Consider the following 21501-nt stretch of genomic DNA (forward strand, 5'->3'; position numbering starts at 1 on the left):
GTAAATTAGCAGTGTCACTTAAACAACGTTACAGTATAAAGGTGTCTAACAAAAGGCTTGCATCAGTGGATTATAATTAGCAGGGTAGCTAGCGCTGCCACTGCTGCTGTCCATCCTGCGTACCTTAGCAGACACTGCTACCACAGAATCAAGGACACCTGATCGAGAATCTCAAATCAGATCCTGAACTACTATAATCTTAAACCCTGTAACTGCCTCTGATGTCAATTTGCTGCAGTAAGCCAGTCAGAAAGCTTTACTGAAATGTTTCCATTGCTGCAGCACTTTCATGCACCTGGCACCACGCAGTCACGAGCTAGGACTCGGGGATGCCAGGCAACACACCAATTCAAGCATCAACCCAGCATACAAAGTATTTTAAGGACAGTAAGGTAAACCATCATCCCGGACTTTTAATCATGATAGAACTTGTTCATTCTCCAGCCACGCAGCGTTAGTTTCCTAGCTTTAGGGTTCTTCAGCTTTCGTATTAAATTACTTTCCAATTCATGGAACCAACCCTCTTTTAGGCACACTTTTACAAGCTGAAATAATGCAAGCAGGTGGCGTTTTTTGGTTAACTTGTTTAAAACAGTATAACAGATATGATGTACTAAGCCCACGAGAGAGCTCCAAAAGGCTTTCCAATAATAACAAAAACCCTCACTAAAAGTCATTAATGCTTGCCAACTTAAAACTACAAACAATTTGTAAGAGTGGAAATCTTTCAAACCCTCAGAGTACTCAAAGCAAAATTTTAATGAAGGAAAAACTAAATTCACAATAATATTGCAATCCTTAAAGAAAATATGGATGCAAAATTTATCTTGAAACTACTAGAAGATATGGCACTATTCATTGTGAATGTTTACACTGCAGGACAAAGCAACTTTTATGGGGGAAACCGGGAGTCACACTGATGTTATTCAAAACAGTACTGAATTTACCAGTCATACATCCCTCCTGAGGATAAGCTATTTCATTTTTTCCAAATAAAATGTTTAAATAATTGCGCAAGCATGTGCCAAGATCATGATCTAGCTACATCACTCAACCAAGTTTACTGTTACGTTATGAAAAAGGATACCTTCTCCGTGTAGGGGCAAGAACCAGGGTCGGTTCTGTAATTCCTCTTTGCTATCACCTCGTTATGCTAAACTGTAACAAGATATATTCAGCATTAATTGCTAAAGGAAATTCTGTAAATTACCAATTATCACAAATTTCTTGTGAGCATAGGAACTTCTAGAGCTGAAAAGGTCAACAGTTCAGCTAACATATACTACTAAACAAATAATCTATGCCTAACTGTTTCACACACACATATAAGAATCTTCCAAAACATACTTATTTTGTAGCATGAGTAGATATTTTTTCTTTACTCAAATTAACTAACGTTAAGTCTGTATCTTGAAAATGAAGATATATAGTACTTGTCTTTGTGTCACTTCAGAAGATATTCACCTCTGCACACATAAGAAGCAAAATAAAAATGTATGTATGTGTGTATGTGTCACCTGGAAAATCCCAAAGTTTTTAAATCTATGAGAGTAGTCTATAAAATGTAGAAACTGAGATCAACAAGAGCACACAAGCAGGAATGACTTGCTTCCTGGCAAGTGAAAAAAGTAAGTTAGAAACGCCAAGGAGAAAAAAAAAAGACTAAATAAGACATTCTAAAAATAACAAAACACAGCAAGCTGCGTGGCAATCAACAATCAGGGAGAAGAGAAAATAAACATTAAGGATAGGACACTGAAGGGAAAACTGACTTTGTGGATATCAGTCTACACTACAAAAGATGACAGAGGGATAAGGCTCTTAGAATAGCTCTCTGTAGATTAGAGAGAGGAGATCGTAAAGTACATGTGTCAAGAGAAAGAAAAGACTGCATTACTATCAGAGTCAGAATTGGTATTTACCCACAAATTCTAGTGGAAATTTTGTTATCTGTGCAGCATATCCCTTCTAAATAATAATAAATCATTACAATCAGAACTTATATCCTGGACAGCAGTCAGATTCAGACCTATCAAAGAAAGAACCTGCTGCAGCATGATTGGGCCAGCAAGCCAAGCGCTCAGCACAAGGTAAAACAGGACACCTTGACAAATAGCTCACGATAAGGGTATGTCAGCATAACTTCTGAGCCTAAACTGCTACTAGCCACTGCTGACTTTTCCCTAATACTGTAGAAGTCAGTGAATTTTCAGTAACATTTTTTTTAAATCTTATTTGCAACAGACTGTCGAGGAAACTAAGCAGCAGCTAGCTAAGAAACGTCAGATAACTGCTAGAACACACAAGAATGGTAAACTATCTAAAAGAGCTACACTAGAACGTGATAATCGTTACAAGTTTTAGAAAAGGGGTAAACAAGGAAATTGCAACACTGTTCTTAGGTCACAAAAATATACCTATAAATATCAAAGTTAGTATTGTCAGGTGAGTGGCTTTCCTTAACTCAAAGGTAGAAAGCCAACCTTAATCTATAATCACATTGCCCCGTGTCAAGAAGTGAAAGGTACTGGGGGATCTTTTCAGCTCAAATTTTGCAGGTGCACTGCATCAATAATGCTGAAGAACAATTCTAGGGCAAGACTTTCAAAAGCACCCAATATTCATCTTCAAAAATGACTTGAGCACTAAAGAAACCATGCTTCACTGAAAAATCGGTACTATTTAAGAGCCCAAGTCTCTTGCACAAATGAGAACAGATGAAATTTTTAGACCTGCAATCACTAAGAGTCTAAACAGCCACTAAATGAGCTGCAACATTCAAAATAGGAACCAAGATGCATAGTCCAAAAAAAGCAACAGAGAATGCTGCTGAAGAATTTAGGGAAGATAGTCAGAGAAACTGAAAAAAAAAAAATAACGTAGAGAAGAAAGGAAGTAAGTGGACACAGTTTCCCAAAATAAATACTTTCAAGAAAGTGTCTATTCCATGTCAACTGAACATTAGACAGTTCATGATAGGTTTATGTAAAGTTAAACTCTAAAGCTACATTAAAACAATCTAAAAGATGCAAAACCAAGAACGCTAATGGAAAACATTCATCACTTTATTCAGTCCTACTTTATGACTGTTTGACTTTGTGAGCTGAAGGGGTCTTTTTAACAAAGTAAATATCTTAAAAAAATAAACAAACAAAAATACCAAAAACCCCTGCACCACAACAAGCTGGATTATCGGTGATCTTACCAACAGGGTTACACCTCCAGATCTACAAAGGACAGATCACCATTTCATGATACAGTAACGGTGGATTTTTTAGGACATTACTTCCAGTGTGTAGACAGTAAGAGAGCAAGTAAGACGGAAGAAAACACCAAATATGCTACAACTTTCCAGCTTTTTGCTCTCGGCAAAGCAGAAAAAAAAAACATACTCTAGTAGACTATAATGACTCCCAAATTCATTTTAAAGTACTACAGGGGTGTACGGTATGGCAATTACAGATGCCTCTACTCCAGTGCATGCAGCCTCTTCATGTATGCACACAGCTCTGGTCCCTTCTGCTCCACCTTGCTTCAAACTCCTGCCGCTCATTTGTAGCCTCCCATCACCCTGCCATTCCATTTTTTACACTCCAAAGTACCAGTCAGATTATTTCTTTCTCTTCCATTCTGTACTGATATAGAAACAGGAACAGCACATTTTTCTTTCTCTGTTGGGTGTCTGCACACGGCTCTTTTTGCCCACTCTTCCCAGTCTACCCTTTGAGGATGATGTCATCTGTTCACACCATCTTAACTAGCATCTGTACAGCAATGGCTTGTGAGCGTGTCTATCCATCCACCTACTCCTGTTTGCCTCCATATGGTGCTGCTTCTCCTCCTGGATGTCCCTCCAGGAAACTTAAGCTTGATATGAACAAAACTCAACTCCTTATCGTTCTGCTGAAACACTCTTCATAGAGCAAGTCTTTTGCCATTATTGCTTCCTGTAATACAGACAATTTTTCACTTTTTCCCCTCATTTGCACCACATAACTAAACCATATTAAAATCCTGTTACATCTTTCTCCATATGTCCACCTCTTTCTTTCTAACATTACAACCCATCCGGTGTCCCACCTTTGCTCAGGCACATTCAGAAGAATTAGAAAGTGAGACGGAGATTCATCTGTTCAAATTTATACAGGCTTCCCAACCTATCCTCAGTCACGCTTAAAGTGAGGCGAGTAAATCTCTTAAATGCATTAGCATATGTACCTTCACACTAGGAATCCTCTTTTTCACGTTACCCTTAAAAGCTATACTGGTATCACCAGTGTCAAGCTCCTGGGAGGCAGACGAACCAGAGAAGGTTCAAAGACCTTGACCAGCTGCTCTTGAGACTCACTAGGTGCCAGTTGTCTACACTGTGATGTTTGTTAGAAGTTTCTGCAATCTTTACCTAGGTATTTTCTGAAAGTGAAAAGAGTAGGGAATAGGAAGAAAGCTAGATTAATATATAGCCATTAAAGAAAAAAAGAAGTATGTTGTTACCTGAAGATAAATAATATACCGATTATCTGAGAAAAAAGTTATGTAACTTCATTTTGTACTTGTATTCACAACTTAGAAACATACGACTCTCGCCAAAATTCAACCTAAATTGCCATTCTAAGACATCTGCTACACATGAACCATGTTTTAACATTTAGTATTTTATCAAGCTTTTCAAAAAAAATTTATAACTTTAAAATCCTAAGTAACATCAAAAATCCTCACACTTACTTGAGATGAAAAACTACCAGCAGAACATTTTATACTCAGATATTCTTAAAACATTTGCTGTAGCAAACTAATTTAAAAATATTATTCGGGGTTGCGTATTTAATTTATTTCTAAAGTGTATTATAGAAATAGTACTAATTAATATTGACAGTATGCTATGGTTCTCCTCCTCCTCATTATCCGGTTGTGAACGCTGTTTACACTGATAGAACAGATCCAGAAATAGATGATGAAATAAAAAGGTGAAAATAAAGAACATCTCCCCACCACTCCAAAGTGAAGGTCAAGAATATCATGCAAGGCATATCCTTATAAAAACCTGTGAAGCCTCCAGAAAAAATTAATGCAGAACGGGCAAGAATCTTTTTTTTTAAAGTTAATAATAATTGTTTTGAAGTGCTAAACTGCCCTACCATACATGCAGTGTACATGGCATCAGTGATGGATCATGAAATTCGCTCTTTTTGATTCATGAGCTGAACGGGATTAACATCCCATCTTAGGGGTACAAATAATCCACAAGAATCCTGATATACATGGGGGTGTCAACTGGTCCTGAATAAAATTTTCTTTTTGAGACAAGACCTAAATGTTGACTTGCATATAAACATACTGGGTGAGATTCAGCATGGCTCACAGAAAAGATATGGCAGTTTTGCATCACAGATGTTCTCAGAACAAAGAGTATCACAAACAGAAAGTAGGTAAATTCAAATATAAATCACTGGAAGTAATAAACATTTAATTTAATTTATTTTTTTATAGTGTCATGTGGTTTTCAGTGTATACAAAGTAAAGAGTGAAAAGGTAAAAATAAAACTGGCATATCCTCAATGCATTCTAGAATTCATGCATCATCTGTAAATTTAGTCCTTTTATAAAAGGATCCTTATATAAATCGGGGGGGGGGGGGGGGGAATCAATCCCATATATGAAGCACAATTTAAGCCAACATCACTGACCAATCAAAATTAGTGAATGCACTGCATCTCTCTGCAGTGAAGAGAAGCGACAAGGTAGGCTGTCATTCTGCAAAAGCTGCCCATTGCAAGCTTTCCTCTCAGAAGCACTGCTTTTCTTTTTTAGAAAGCTTGAATCTCAGCGGTGTCTCTGGAGACAAGAAACCTTCAGTATGCTAAATTACTTTCATTATGTATTTTCAGATGCTTATTGATTCTACAGTAGGAAGAGTGGGAGACTGCAGCAGCCTCTAAACCAGAACTAAACCAGTTGTATACACTAGCAGTATGCTGAAACAATGGCACAGTACAGGCACAAATTTTCATTAAGGTCATTTTTTGAAGATATGCTTATTACTCTCTTTCCCTTCTACTCTGCTAACAAGTGAACAAAATGAATCCCTCCAACCTGGAACTGCTTCACCTGCATCGAGAATTTATCAAATCTTTAGTGGAGGTAAGATCTGTTCTTTATTACGGTATGCAGAATAAGCAACGTTGAACAAAAAATTTGGAGGAAAAAAGGAAGATACCAGGTTCGGCTTACATTTAGCACTAGTATCTTGTTGTATTTGAGACTAGGAAATATTATTCAAATGCTGTTTTTTTCCTCTTTAAAAACACTATGGTAGAAAAATGTTATTTTGTATGAAAGTCTTGTAGAATATTAAGAACCTGTTTTGTTCACACAACATATATTAGCTATTAAGCTAATATAGTGTTGAAAAAAAACACAGAATGCAATCAGGAATATTTTTTCCTCCCTCAGCACTATTTCCAAATATTGGCAGTGAGATATGTTACAGATTTATGTGCTTACTTCTTGAAGGATCACAGATAGTCTGTAATTTGTTGTATACTTATTGCTTTATGAATGTTGGGTAATATGATTAATCTCAGACTTGCTCAATATTCTCCCCCTTTTTTTTTTTTTAAACTTATGTCTTGCATTATCCTGTACATTTAAGCCACTTATTAAAAATATGGATTTGCAACACAGTCATTCCAAGGAAGAAAATGTTAACAGTGTGTAAATTGAACAAAACCATACTTCCCATAAAGCAAGAGACTCTGCTCAATTTCTTTTTTGAGGACATGAGGACAGTTGTATATAAAACCTAGCTGCTCACAAGAGCTATAAAACTCTTATTTTCGATCTCTAGTCACAGATGTACAGCGATTACTACTTCTAGCTGGGGCTTTCTGTAACCTGCACTATTTGGAGAATAAGAAACTTGTTCGAAAAGCATGTAAGGTGACAGCAGAAAAAGTTGATTTTATTAGGAAATAGTGAACATGCAAACAGATTTTCTATGTAATCTATATGATCTAATTTTAGAGATCTTTTATTCATGAAATAAGTGCATTTTAATACATATATTTTTTTAAATTATAAGCCCTACTTTTAACCTTTTTTTTTCCTCCCCTTCACAAGGGCATGCAGCAACTAATTCAATTTTACAACTGACAATATGAAGAATGCAGTTGACCGGGTATCTTTCTAGCTGTATGATCTGCAAGCATCAGGATGCATCCCTAAAATGTATGCTTAGGACATAAAAGGAATTAGAAACTAAACATGGAACACACTTATATCACCACATAAGTGCATGACACTTCAACAATATACACAGAAGACTAACACATCTGCTCAGATTTTCATGAAAAGACGACTGCAATGATTGATTCTTAAAATGGTGAGCAATTCTTAAAGAGGGATTTATAACTTAAAACCAGAATTGTGGAAACTACTGACGCATGAAGAAACAATGAAACATGAATTCCCAAAAGCAGAACGTGCACACTCCACCAGCAAGCTGAACAAGGGTTTAATCAAGCTTTTTCTATACTACTCATTAAATAACTTATTTGCCATAATGACTAATGGATATTTTTCTCTCAATTTTATGATCTGTTATGTATTCTCCTTTAAGGAAAATAAACCAAATTAGGTAACTCATGGTTTCTCTCAAAGCACATGAACTGGATTTTATGATGTATAGCAACTTCTTTGACTAAGCCATCACTCAAAAGTAATGAGCAGGAGTATTACAGAAAGAAATACGCAAATGTAACTAAAGGATGTCTACGTACACTTTGAACACAGAGATCAGATGTGTTTTCCTTTTTTTTTAATCCCGGAAAATAAAAATGCACAAAATGCAACTGGGAAAAGAAATTAACATCACTTAAAAGAAGGTTTATTTTTATTGCTGGCTTGAAACTCAGAACAGATAAAAGAATATGCACTGGTCTGTAGAAGTATCTCAGGCAATTAAGAAGTCCCTATGTTTAATCAAATTTTTTTGCTGCTGAAGTGCTGGAACAAAAAAAAGAAAAAAAAATTCTGCAAGGAATGAAATAGAGCCCAGCCACAACTTGGTTGCCAGGTGAAAATGCATGTCAAATATCTGTCAGTGACACCATGTATCGATTTATGACAAGCTGCTACAATGATCTGAAAGGCCCTTGAGGCACAGAAAACAGGTAGGTCAGAAGTTGCATGCACCCAGCCTCTGTTCAACATTTGCAAGGGACAGGCACTGTTCAAAAAGGAAATATATTTGGTCAATGGGTTGCCTACCTTGCTATTTCTACTTGTATTTACCCAAAATCTAGCCAATGCAACAAAGATGTGACGTTTAATCTGTCTATTCACAAGGTTCAGCACATTTTAAACTTTCTGTTTTCACAAAATTTCAGTTAGCTTAACGTTAAGAGTTAAGATAAACATTTGCTTTAGCAGATCTGCTTTTGATTGCATCCTGGCGTTTACACATTTAAATAACTCAATTTATCAAGTAATGCATTTGGAATGGTTTCTGAAATACACTGACAGCTAGGACAACATACACAGAGGAAATCATATTCCTAGGGTTTAACAGAAACTCCTTAGAGGTTGCCTAAGTTAGAAATTAAACAAAGCTTTTCAAATATTTCTTGTTTTATTTCACACCTGAGACTAATATTGCTCTTATTCACATCTTCTGTATACAAGGGGCACATGTGAAATAGCTGTTGGAGCATACCAAGAATTTTCATCATACAATTTGCAATTAATAGTATTGTGCAACTGAGGCTTTCGGAACTGCAGATAAGATATATTTGCATATTTGTATCCCAAGTGTACTTAATTCATACTTTCATTTTCTTTTTAAAGGGGAGGAAAAAGCTAATTTTTGTTCTCTTAGCGCTATCCATTTTTAATGTATTCAGAGTGGAACAAAGCTCTGCATTTAAATTTGTTTTCACGCCAAATACATGCCCTCTTAAATTTAAGCCTACTTAAAAATATCTCAAGTATCACAACAAGAAATTGAATAACCTCTCTTATACTGAATAACCTCTCTTATAAGCTCAAGTGCTCGCTGACAATGTAAATACAACTGTCGGGTATTTTATGCAGGTGCTCCATTTAGAATCTGTTGGCATGTGTAAAACAAAGCAGATGCAGCCACAAAATAAAAGTCACCCAGATGTAATAAACGCTATTCTTTTGCACCTCACTTACTCATAAGCAAAATAAACCTAAAACATAGACAAATCTGTTGGATATAATTACAGTATTTAAAAATATATATATATAGAATTGTCAATTCTATGTTTAAATATTCTTTTCTAAAATTATTCCCTAAAATCTATGCCAAAATAAAATGAAATACTCTTCCTTTCCATATAGGCAACAATTTATTGGCGTTGAATATTCAAATCAGAAGGAAAGGTAGCATTTTTATGATCAGCTCCATTACCCTAAACCCACAGAAGTTTTGCATTCAAAATATATCAACTTCACTCATAGCAGTGATAGGTTTCGTACATGCAGATGTACACAGTTAAGATAAAAGTGAATGAATAGAAGTCTTCTAGCTCTACAAAATTCTGCAGAAATAAAGATCTTCAAATCTCAGTCCATAACAGTACTATAAATTCTTCAAAAGACAGAGGTTGCTAAATTGCCATAAAATAATTTAAATGTGCTTTTCATGATACAAAAACAGTGCTCCACGTTCTTCTCGCTCGCTTTTCTCACAAAAGCCTTTTTTAAATGATCTGGAGTACTAATCTGTTAATACTTAACAACATTCTTCTAAAAGGGCCCTCAACACAACGCAAAAGCAATGCACAGTAGAGTTTATTCAACAAATGAGCCCTTGGTAAAAGCCACATCACAATAAATAAAGCCTTATCTCCGTAGAGTGGAAGCTTTTCACTTTCTTTTTTTTTTTTTTTTTTAAACAACTCCTGCTTTCCTTTAAAATTGAAAGATCTTATACTAGATCCTCAGACTGTTGAATCCATGCCAATTAAAGCTCTAAACATACAGTAAATTAAGAGTTTGGTAAGAAGAGATGCTTTTCTTCCCTCCTCCTTCCCCAGTATTTATCTAAAATAACAAAAAGTTCTAAAAATCAAATAGTTCCATGTTTTATTTCACCTTTCAGGAGAAAAAACAACTGCAACAAAAGAATGTGTTTCTCCCCCATTCTGGAAGTCAACATGCAGTCTGAATCTAACATTACAGTTCGAGATGCCATTGACGACATCGACACCAACATGTACCAACCACTGTCATATCCATTAAGCTTTCAAGTTTCTCTCACTGGATTTTTGATGTTAGAAATTGTTTTGGGACTTGGCAGCAACCTCACCGTGCTGGTACTTTACTGTATGAAATCCAACTTAATCAATTCTGTCAGTAACATAATTACAATGAACCTTCATGTACTTGATGTAATAATTTGTGTGGGATGTATTCCTCTAACTATAGTTATCCTTCTGCTTTCACTGGAGAGCAACACTGCTCTAATCTGCTGCTTCCATGAGGCTTGTGTCTCTTTTGCAAGCGTTTCAACTGCAATCAATGTCTTCGCTATCACTCTGGACCGATATGATATCTCCGTAAAACCTGCCAATCGAATTCTGACCATGGGAAGAGCTGTGATATTAATGACATCGATATGGATCATTTCGCTTTTTTCCTTCCTGATTCCTTTCATTGAAGTCAATTTTTTCAGTCTTCAAAGTGCAAGCACGTGGGAAAATAAGACACTTTTGTGTGTCAGCGCAAATGAATACCACACTGAGCTGGGAATGTACTACCACCTTCTCGTTCAGATTCCAATCTTTTTCTTCACTGTTATAGTCATGCTAATTACATACTCCAAAATACTCCAGGCTCTTAATATTCGAATTGGCACAAGATTTACAACAGGACAAAAGAAAAAAGCCAGAAAGAAAAAAACTATTTCTTTAACCACTCAGCATGAGACTACTGATGTGTCACAAAGCAGCGGAGGAAGAAACGTAGTCTTTGGCGTAAGGACTTCTGTTTCTGTAATAATTGCCCTACGCCGAGCTGTAAAACGGCACCGGGAGCGACGAGAACGGCAAAAGAGAGTCTTCAGAATGTCCCTCTTGATTATTTCAACGTTTCTTCTCTGCTGGACGCCAATCTCTGTTTTAAACACTACAATTTTATGTTTGGGCCCAAGTGACCTTTTGGTAAAGCTGCGATTATGTTTTCTAGTAATGGCATACGGAACAACTATATTTCACCCTCTACTTTATGCATTCACTAGGCAGAAATTTCAGAAAGTTCTCAAAAGTAAAATGAAAAAACGAGTCGTTTCAATAGTGGAAGCAGATCCCATGCCAAATAATGCTGTAATACATAACTCATGGATAGAGCCTAAAAGGAACAAAAAGATTACCTTCGAAGACAACGAAGTAAGGCAGAAATGTTTAGTACCTCAGGTTGTCACTGACTAGACTTCAGTATTCACCCAAACACACCAAGAGGAACATTTGAACAAACTGTAGAAAAATACTGCCAAATAAGGAAAACTTTTTTAAACTATTGGCTAGACTGTAAATTTTCAATATATATGTTAAATAGAGTAGGTCTTGTATATTCAATTTCTTCATTATGTAAGATATATGTTGCATGGCCGTTTGTTAGCGTAACACCATGTGTATATTTGTCAAAAATATCCAAGTCTTCTTTTTTAGAAAATAAATAGCCTTAAAAAAGCGCAAACTTTTAAAAATATTTCTATGGCTCAGTTTCTCTCTAAATAGAAAAGCATTTTATAATACATAATATATGTTATAATTCTGTAACAAGAATTCCACTCCAGAAATACTCCATTTTCAAACGCACAAACTCAATGTTTCACATGATACGACATTTTAAATTGAATTCATAAACCGGGCTGATCAGAAACAGAAAGTCAGTTATGCTAAATCCTTCCATTAACTGTTCAGAATTGGTTAATTTTGATATTGTTCCAGAGACTGAACAGTACTTTTGAGTAAGTAAAAGGGAGGGGGGGCAGGGGGGAAGACTGAGTATTTTAAAAAGTCTCTTTACGAAGGGCAATACAATCTCAGACCCACAGTTTCTACATAGAGAACAAGCAATTCTGAACAATTGCATAGCCAAACCTTTTCCATCCAGAGTTTTGGGTCAAGGAGAGCGGGGGAAGAGGGAGGAAAACATACGAACTGAAGGCAAAAACACTGAGAGACAAAGTAGTTATTGGCCCTGATATTAAAAAACAAAACCACCAACAAAACCATCCCTCGCAAATGTTCAGATTTTAACACTGAAGGGGCTTAGCAGCTGGACCTGCAGCATGACACAGGGACCTTCTATACAGAGATTTTTCATTCTTTACCTCTGTCTACACAGATGTAGCTGTCAAGGGTCACAATATGTAGAATAGTGCAAGACAATTTTTTTGCCCTCCTTAACTTTTATAATATTTTGAATTTACCTTTCCTCCAATTATGTTCAGTTCTAGTCACGTAACTGCATTGTCACAAATCAATCACCATGACTGTTTGCCAAACTACTTCTTTACTTTCGGGACAATCACAGTACATTTGTACACCATCGTTCTATACCCTATTTTTCCATTTCATCTTAAAGCTGCATTGAAGAATCAAGAAACCACAAGAAGTTGTCATCACCCATAGCACGGCAAGCAAGAATTAAGACATTCAACCAAACACAAGCTTGTTCAGATGAGTGGTTTGCACTATCGCAAACTGTAAAAATCCAATAATTCAATGTACAGTGGCTACATGCATTGATTTGGTTACCAGTTGGGGAAGGGAGGGGAAAGGAGGGAGGGACGTGGCTTCAAAATCAATTAGAGAGAATGATTTTACTTGTTTGGTTACAAAAGCTGTTCAGTGTGCTACTAGCTACCATCATAATTACAAGACCTGTTCTAAATAAGCATTGGCCTCTACAAACAAAAGGCAAAAATACACCCGTGATTATGAGAGCTTGTTTGACTGAAGACATAGACAATGGGGGTTTTCATAGCACTTTTCTGAATTTCTTAGGAAAAATAAGGAAAAAAAACTGTGTTGTTTTAAGGAAACAGAAGGCTATATTCCATCTCATTATTAAATAATTAAATCATATTTGTTTTACTAAAACTATGTTTTTGTGGTAAAAAAGCAGCATTTTTAATGCACCTTAGTTTTCTTTGGCTCATGGCTTAGCTTATCAGCCAGAACAGAGGATTTCAATAAAAAAATTATACTACGGCTCCATATCCCATCAGTGACCAGTCCCTTACTACCATCTAAACCCTATCTATAAGTTTTATCATTTAAGTAATAATTCATTATCTAAAGTTATCTAAATTTACTCTGCAACACATTTCATTGGCTTTGTTCTAAAAGCTAGCTCGACACCATCTGCATTCAACTGCAACCACTTAGAAGCGGTGGGAATTTCATCCAAGCTATCCCTAGTTGCTTACAACAGCAACTGAAATCCCGCACCTCATTTGAGTGATGGCAAGGGAGTCAAACTTAATGGCTTTACGTAAGAAGTATTCCTTTTTAAATTCCATAGGTTTAAAATGTACTATCAAAAAAAAAATTAAGCTCCTCTAAAAAGTAGTAAACAACAAAAAAGCAGGAACTATTATTTTCTCTTTATTTGTATTACTTCTTTCTTCTTCTGACTAGATATCTTCAGTATTCAGAACATGAACAGGAGGAGAAAGAGGGATCTCTAATAAGATTAAGGGCCTAATGTGGTTTAATTGATTACTTATCTTCCAGTAAAGCATTCTGATATCAATTAAAAATACTATTCATTTATTTAAAAAGAAGAAGAAAAGGAATCATGATGACCTCAACATATGAATAAGCTTACTGTAGGTCCTGTACTTATTCTGGAATAAGCATTTAACAAAAGCTTTCAGATAACAGTTTTCATGTTTCTTGACAATTTGACTTCACTTTTAAGACTAAATAAATCCTTATGTACTATACATTCAGTGTTTAGAGTACTAGAAAGTCAGATTCAGTGAGCCAATACTTTATTATAAAGAAAAAATATAGTCCAGAAACTAAAGCAAAGGATTAAGTTAGGCTATGCTGTGATCAGTCATTGATTTCCTGGGAGAATATAAACAAGTTCATTTTTACATTTATGATTCTTCATCTTTCATTAAATATAGAAAAAAAAAAAAAAAAAAGAAAAGAACTTAAACATAATGTCAAAATACACTTTGGAGGTCTGCAGAAGAAAACCCTGCACAGAGCAGAAAATAATATGATCAAGAATACGTGCAGCACTATAAATGTGCAGCAGTCATTCCAAAACAGTATCATATATGATCTGTACCACAAAGACGACAGCTTTAACACAAACAAGACAAAATAAGAGTAACTAGCGAAGGAACGCTGTCTATCCTACAGATACAGAACAGGATTTTAGGAGGGATGTGAAGGTGTGCCGTGGGTGCTTGACAGACAAAGACTAAAACAGAATGCAAAAAATAGGCAGCCTCACTGGAGAAAAGGGGGCAAATATATGCCATAGTATCGTACAATAAGAAGCCCACTACATTCTTAAAAAGCACCCTCTCATCACAGTGAGTCATTAGTGCAATTACACTTCACACCACTCAGCCTAAGGCAAGCAGAACTGTATAGGACTCTATCAAAATATTAATTCCAGCAAAAAAGTCTGGGAAACTCCAGCAACAACAACGAGTTTTCACATGTTCTCTGTCCCTAAAGTATTGACTGATATCTGACTATATTTTAATCTTAACTTCATATGTAGTTCCATTCAATTTTATATTGCAAAATGAGAAGGTTAATACACACTAAAAATACCAAAACGCTGGGTATGGGGTTAGTATCTATTAGAAAATTCAGGAACCACACTTAAAAAAAGACTAGGACATCACAAATCAGTGGAACAGAAACAGAAATGTAACACAAATACCTAGTTTCAAGATTTCAACAGTTTTTATGAATTACAAGACACTGCTAACATGGCCACAAGTCTTTTCTTCATTAGTGCCAGCGGAGTAGGAATCGCTTGAGTAATTTCTAAATACATTAGATTAAAAACGTATATATCCGGATACATATTAGATCAATACACCTCTCCTCCTTCATCGTTACATAAATACACACATGCATATTATACATAATCATTATACACCCATATACATCAAAAGAGGAGTTCAATATTAACATTTATATCTTTTGTATATGGTGAGGGGTTTGATAAGAGAAAGAGGGTCCATCTGAACCAGACTGACAGACACTATGCCCCATTGGACATATACTAAAATATCTTGTCTTCTCCATTTTTTAGGAAATAATACATTCAATCAGATACATAATTTACCTGGACAGAGAAAAGATTTTTTTCTGCTCTGTTAATCACTACGCGCACCATATTGTGCCGCATGTAATAATTCTTCTTCAACATCACTGTGTGCGTGCTAGGCAACAGAATTCAGTTGGATATTTTATATATATGTTTGTTTTCTCTGGAAAATATTTTGTTCTCAGCTGCCATGCAGCTCTTTTAAAATAAGGCAGCATTTCTTTATCAAAGTTTCACTGCAGTATTAGAAGATATAGTATACATTAACCTACCCTCCCCTCACCTACTGTTCAATCAAAATACCTAAAACACATAGCTATGGACAGACAGCTTCTGTCTTAAAGCTTCCAGCTTTAAGACAGCCAAATCCCACTCCCACTTCACACATTCTGTTGTAACATCACCCGTTTCACTTCTCCTACACCAAGAGAGGAGAGGAGAACCTGGCTCTGTAATTACCTTCTCCTTTTTGTAATTCATATAACAATTTTGCAATTTAAAAACTGAAAGTAAACGTGGGGTTTGGGGGTTTTTGTTTGTTTGTTTGTTTTTAAACAGATATACAAACTGACGGAAAGAAAAGCCAAAACTGACTTGAACCCAGTGAGTTTTGAAGAAGAAAGATATGAAGTGCCTGGGGAGTACAGGTCAACAGGAAATGGGTAGAAAGCAGAGGGTACCACTGTCAAGACAACTATGGTCACTAGGAACATGGAAAGGTGGAGAGCAACGTGCATCTGCCATGAGAGGAAAAAAAAAAGCTAGCATTTTTTTTTTGGTAAAGATTATCATAAAAAACAAGAATAACTAATGTTTGAAACACAAAGTGGGATACGTGGTTTTGCCAAAATTGCTGGAAGGAGGAGGGAGAGCCACACGACTGTCAACCACAAGCAAGGATGTGATTTAACAAATTGTAGAGGGAATAAATAACAGGTAAACTAACAATGGGAATTATTCTACTGTCTGTTTAATCACAGAGTATAAAGTATGTACAGAGTATATACAGTGCAAGATCATACTTAAATAGAAAATGTTAGATGTCTGTTCCCAGTGATAAATCTAAAAAAAAAAAAAAAAAAAAAAAAGCTGTCACAATTTTCCCCTTCAAATGGGAATTGGTCAGACAACTTCAGTTTGTCTTCATGCTTCCTAAGTGTTTTAATACCACAGGATATTTTATCTTTTTAATTATTTTTACAGAGTATTACATTGACAGAGAAAAAGATCATTAGATAGCTTTTTATGTAATTTACTAAAATTACATCTTAAATAATTAAAAATCAAGTCAGAACGGAAGAAATATTTTCCTGTGCATTTACTTAATGCATTTTGCATTATCAGTTTTCCTAGTTTATAATGCAATTAGCACACGACGAAAAGAAATTCAGTCAAAAGAAAGATTAGAAAGATTTACAGTGAAAGTTCTGGGGTAGGTCCAGAACGTGAGATTATTAAACCATAATTTACTTTTCTATTTTGAATTAATTGTGTCCTTTGAATAGATGCGCTTCCATACGCTCATTCTGATGCCAGGCAGGCAGGCGGGCTGCCGGCACAGGGCTAGCGGCAAACCGCACGCCCTCGTTTCGCTCGCGGCGGCTGCCTTCTGGAAGCACCCTTTCGCTTTCCGTTATCTCGCGGTGCTCTCTAACTTGCTACCCTCTCTTGTAACGGTTCAACTTGATACCATAGCTGACAAACAGATCAATGTCACTGCTGAAACAACATTATTGCAGTAAAATCTGTCTCTCTTTGGCTATGTCAGACTGTTATTAACACAGCAATATTAGCCCAGCTTTGCTTGCAATTGTCCTAGGCGCTCTCACAATCTGTTGTGAGATTTTACTTCAAACTGAACTCAATTAGTAAGGAAAAAAAGCACAGTAACTATGAAAACGTATTGCTACTTTGCATCACGTTCTTCTTCCGAACCTCTTTTCAAGATATTTTTCATAAAGCCCTCTCAAAAATAACCAGGGGGAAAGAATCAGGAGGGAAGCAGAAGAAAAGGACAGTTTCCCGCATGAGGAAATCAGCACCACTACCAGTGATCACTCAGCACACCGAGTGCGTGCACGTACAAAACACTGCACAACGACCCCCCTCGGGAAAAAGAAAACGGGAGAGGAATGCTAGTTGCAATGTACGGACCATCACAAAACAACATCACATCACAGCAAGCACTGCTGTGTAAACGACCCTCCTTAACAATAATGAGAAGGATACATCTCTCCTGCTTTCCTGTTAATAGCTCTAATAGCTAGTAAGTGAACCCTGTTAATGAGCAACAGCTAACAAGAGAACAGTGTGAAAAGAATTGGGGGGGGGGGGGGGGGAAGGAAGGTTTTAACAAAGTTAGGTCGTTCATCTGAAAAAGGCCTCCACAGATGAAACACCTAACCCCAAAGAACTCTCATAAAATACAAGAAACTAGTTTTCCATCAAAATATCACACACCTGAACGTACATGAAATACAGCGTAGCTAAAATAAGATTTAGCATATGGATTTGTTGCTACTGCAATCAATACAATATTTCACAAGAGATCATTTTTTCCAGCTACAACATACGTTCTAGGAGTATACTTCTGTGTACTAAAAACAACAAGTGCCATCTGAACTATAAATGCATCTTCTGAACAGTTACCATGCAAATGTTAAATTGTAAGAAATTTCAAAATTGAGTACATGACTTTTCTGTGTTTAAACCGGAACAAATATTTAATAATTTGACTTTATGGAATTATACACCCATAAATATAAAATGGAGTTACACAGTTCCTCTGCAATCTTATAAAAGATGGATAAAGCACCAAGAAGTGCATAAAAATACACGTTAAACCCTTTTTTAAAAAAACAGTTAACGCAGTCAGAGGCTTCTGACAAACCTTGCCACAACTGCACAGCTTTCAGTGCAGAATTCCAGAAGTAGTTTAAATGAAATGGAATAAAACCGGGAAACTTTTGGTCTAGTCACTGAGACTATACTATGTCACATTTGTGGTTAGTTTAAAAGTCTCACGTTTCTACCACATCTTTAGTCTGCAAGTTAGGTTAGCTAAAAATTGGTTCGGGGCGGGGGGGGGGGAGGGGGGGGAGGGTTGTAACTGTAGAATATTGTAGCCTTAGAAACGGTACGTTCTCAAAATAGTTGGATATTCCTTTTTTAGTAAGGTTAGGTCTGCAACGTTTTCCCTGAAAAGACATCAAGAAAAACAAGAGACCATACTGCTCTTCAGCTGAGAAGGTCTGCTTTTGAGTTATTAATAGAAGTAACTAGATTCCCTTCCTGTGGGCAATGCAGCATTTTGAACCTGAAGGATAAACAAGACTAGGCTACTCTTCTTTTCAAACTTGAATAGAGTTCATAAAACACTGGATTCAACTAATATTTGAAAATTATATGCATGAGATAAGACAGAGGAAAAATTACTCCTATGAAAACAGCCTTTTCTTTTTTTAAAGTCGTTTCCCACATGCAAGATTTAATTCTTGTTCTATAATACTCATACATTTGTATTACATACAGCAAAATCTTCACTGATCTTTAAGGCAAGACAGAAATGAGTTATAGAAATACTGGCTCCTATCCAGGACCTAAGCAAAGATTGGTTTCAACCTTCTTTTCATAGCTATTTGTTTAGATTTTTTTAACCTGAACTGGCTCACACTTTAATTAGACATGAATAGGATGAAGTTGGTTATTATATACAAGATTTGAACAACCGGTGTTTACTTTTACTTGAGGAATTACAACAAAATTGTGTACTCACTCCCATTTTCCAGTCCTCAGCGCTTGTCATTTCTTTCTCCGCTAGTCAAAGTACCCTTCGGTGACCCTTTGTTTTCTTCCCATGAACGCACCTTTACCATCTTAGTCTTCTCAAGAAAAAAAAGCCCATTTAATCTCCTACTGTGACATATATAATTGCATTTACTCACAGGTATCCACAAAACTATGCTTTTACCTATATATTCCACTGATAGGGTGAAATGTGCTAAAGTATAGATTTGCCTATGTAGCTGCATGAAAGCTAGAACAAAATCAATATTGGTAAAGCATCCCCAACATTGATGCAGTCTGATTCCAATGCTTTACAGAAGTTTAATACCTTATTTTCATATTTGTAAAAATGGGGGTCATTCACCAAAAAGAATACTATGTGCATATGTAATTAACATGAGGTACCCTGCCCACAGTTGCTTCTTCTCCAGCAGTCTGCCTTAATATGAGGTTTGCATCCAGAGAAAACCTTTGCTACCTTACCTCGGGGTTCCTCTCTCCCAGCTCTCCTAAGAACAGAAAGCATCTGCCAAGAATATAGGGCAACTGTAAGGTGATGAGGAGATGGCTTATTTAAATATTTACTTCAAAGAATGACACCTTAAGAGAGACTTAAATCATCTAAATTGAACAAATGATACACTAAAAAACTATAATGCATCTATACAATTTCTTTAGTCAACTAAGCAATCAGAAAAACAGATTTGTTTGTCAAGACCTGTTTTCCATAAAAGTGTATTTGACTATCACTCATTCAGTTTGTTAGTTCTTTTGAAGGAAGAACTCAGCTTATCTACCATTTTTTCCCTATAACAGCTTTGAGTCTGACTTTGATTTCAAAATAAATATCCTGTTTCTCTTTTTGAATGTTGAAACAGTACAAGCCTTTTGGATTTTCCCTGGTGTTCTAAGAACACCAATAAGAAGTTACAAATTAATGGCTCCACAAAGTTAGCACATTTGTATAACATCCTCCCCAGCTGTGGATGGATTACACGGTATCCTCAGATTATTGTAGAACAAACTATCCTACTTCTCTCCAAATAAAAACAAGAGCACTTACTAAAAAGTCCTCCTATTCTAATATGAACAATTATTAACAGTACAGTTAACAGCATCTTCTCCAGTCAGGATTAACCTGTTCTTTAATTGGCAGAATGCCAATATTCCACAATCTAATCAACTCTTCTTAATAAGCTTTCAGCTTTCAAGTTTGTCTAAATGTATTTGTCCAAACCACTGAACAGAAGATGATCCTCTCATTAGAAAATTAACTGTTTTCAAAAATGAAACATTAAACACTGGATATGTTCTGTTTGCCTTATGCATGAGGTCACAACTGCCAATCCTCTGGCAACCACCAGCTTCTTCTATATTCAGTGATAAGTTCATCTTTATTTAGTATAAAAGAATCCAAATTTATCCAAATTTATCCAAAAAGAATCCTTCCTGTTGATTATAACAACTTCTGTGTTAGACAGAAATTGGTGATGTTTTACTGCTGTGCCATAGGAGATGCCTAATCTAGTTTCCCAAGTTGGGGTCTTCCGTAACACCATCATTTCTTCTTCCACACGTCTCAGAAGCATGCTTAGACAATAATGCTTCCATTCCATTTCTGTGGGTTAAGAGGGCTGCAAAAGTAACTCTTTTGGATTTTGTTAGCTAGCTGTCTGATCTACATGCATTGAGATATTTCTTCTGTAGATTCCTATTCCATTATTCCTGATGAAGTTTTCCAAACATGATCTGCTATCACCTTTATTTGATTCTTCTAGAGAAGGAAACGCTCACTTCTCTTCCCTGTGATCACATGTTACCAGTCCATTTCATCCATTTCTATTCTCTCACACTCTGACTGACAATTTCTGAACCTGGTTGTCCAAAATAAGAGGGCAGACATTGTTTTTTCCAAAACCTGCACAATCTTGAAGTGCTATTTCAAAATCACCTATGTACTTCTTCAGTGCAACCACCAGCTTATGCACTAATAAATTCTTCAGTCTCCCAGCAGAGAGATAAATATTTTGAACCGCTTTTTGCTGTTATTTCCTTGGCTACTAAACAACAGATTTCACTGTTTTCCATAGATAAACAAAGGAAGTACACAACTTCCTGCAATGATTACCCAGTATCAGAATATTTTATCTCCAAACTCAAAGAGGCCAAAAGACCTATAATAGATTCCACAGTCCAATTCTCTGAAGTTGTTTTCATCCTGTATTTGGTTAAACACAGCCATTCACAACTAGAAGATTATCTACGTTATTGGTTCTTCCAAATCCTTTGATATCTCCAACCTGAACATAGCTGTAGCTGACAAACAAAAAAACATTCGCAGTTCAAACGCTTAACATAATCAAGGGCTAAACTAAA

At 36.1% G+C, this 21501-nt stretch overlaps 2 protein-coding genes across 3 annotated transcripts in view; one reads left to right on the top strand and one right to left on the bottom strand.

The window, feature by feature from the left end:
• Positions 1-21501, bottom strand: part of COG5 (component of oligomeric golgi complex 5) — a 188382-nt gene that overhangs the window by 143942 nt on the left and 22939 nt on the right. The window lies entirely within an intron of this gene.
• GPR22 (G protein-coupled receptor 22) lies at positions 7296-11548 on the top strand. 2 transcript variants are annotated; one of them, XM_009665961.2, is made up of 2 exons: positions 7296-7381; positions 10127-11548. In XM_009665961.2, the coding sequence occupies exon 2, from the start codon at positions 10152-10154 to the stop codon at positions 11451-11453; it is 1302 nt and encodes a 433-aa protein (XP_009664256.1). In that variant the 5' UTR covers positions 7296-7381; positions 10127-10151; the 3' UTR covers positions 11454-11548. The 2 variants fall into 2 exon arrangements, with proteins under 2 accessions (XP_009664256.1, XP_009664255.1); XM_009665960.2 differs by lacking the exon at positions 7296-7381 and adding an exon at positions 8085-8171.

This window comes from Struthio camelus, chromosome 1 (genome assembly GCF_040807025.1).
Source record: "Struthio camelus isolate bStrCam1 chromosome 1, bStrCam1.hap1, whole genome shotgun sequence".
NCBI classification, from domain to species: Eukaryota; Metazoa; Chordata; class Aves; order Struthioniformes; family Struthionidae; genus Struthio; species Struthio camelus.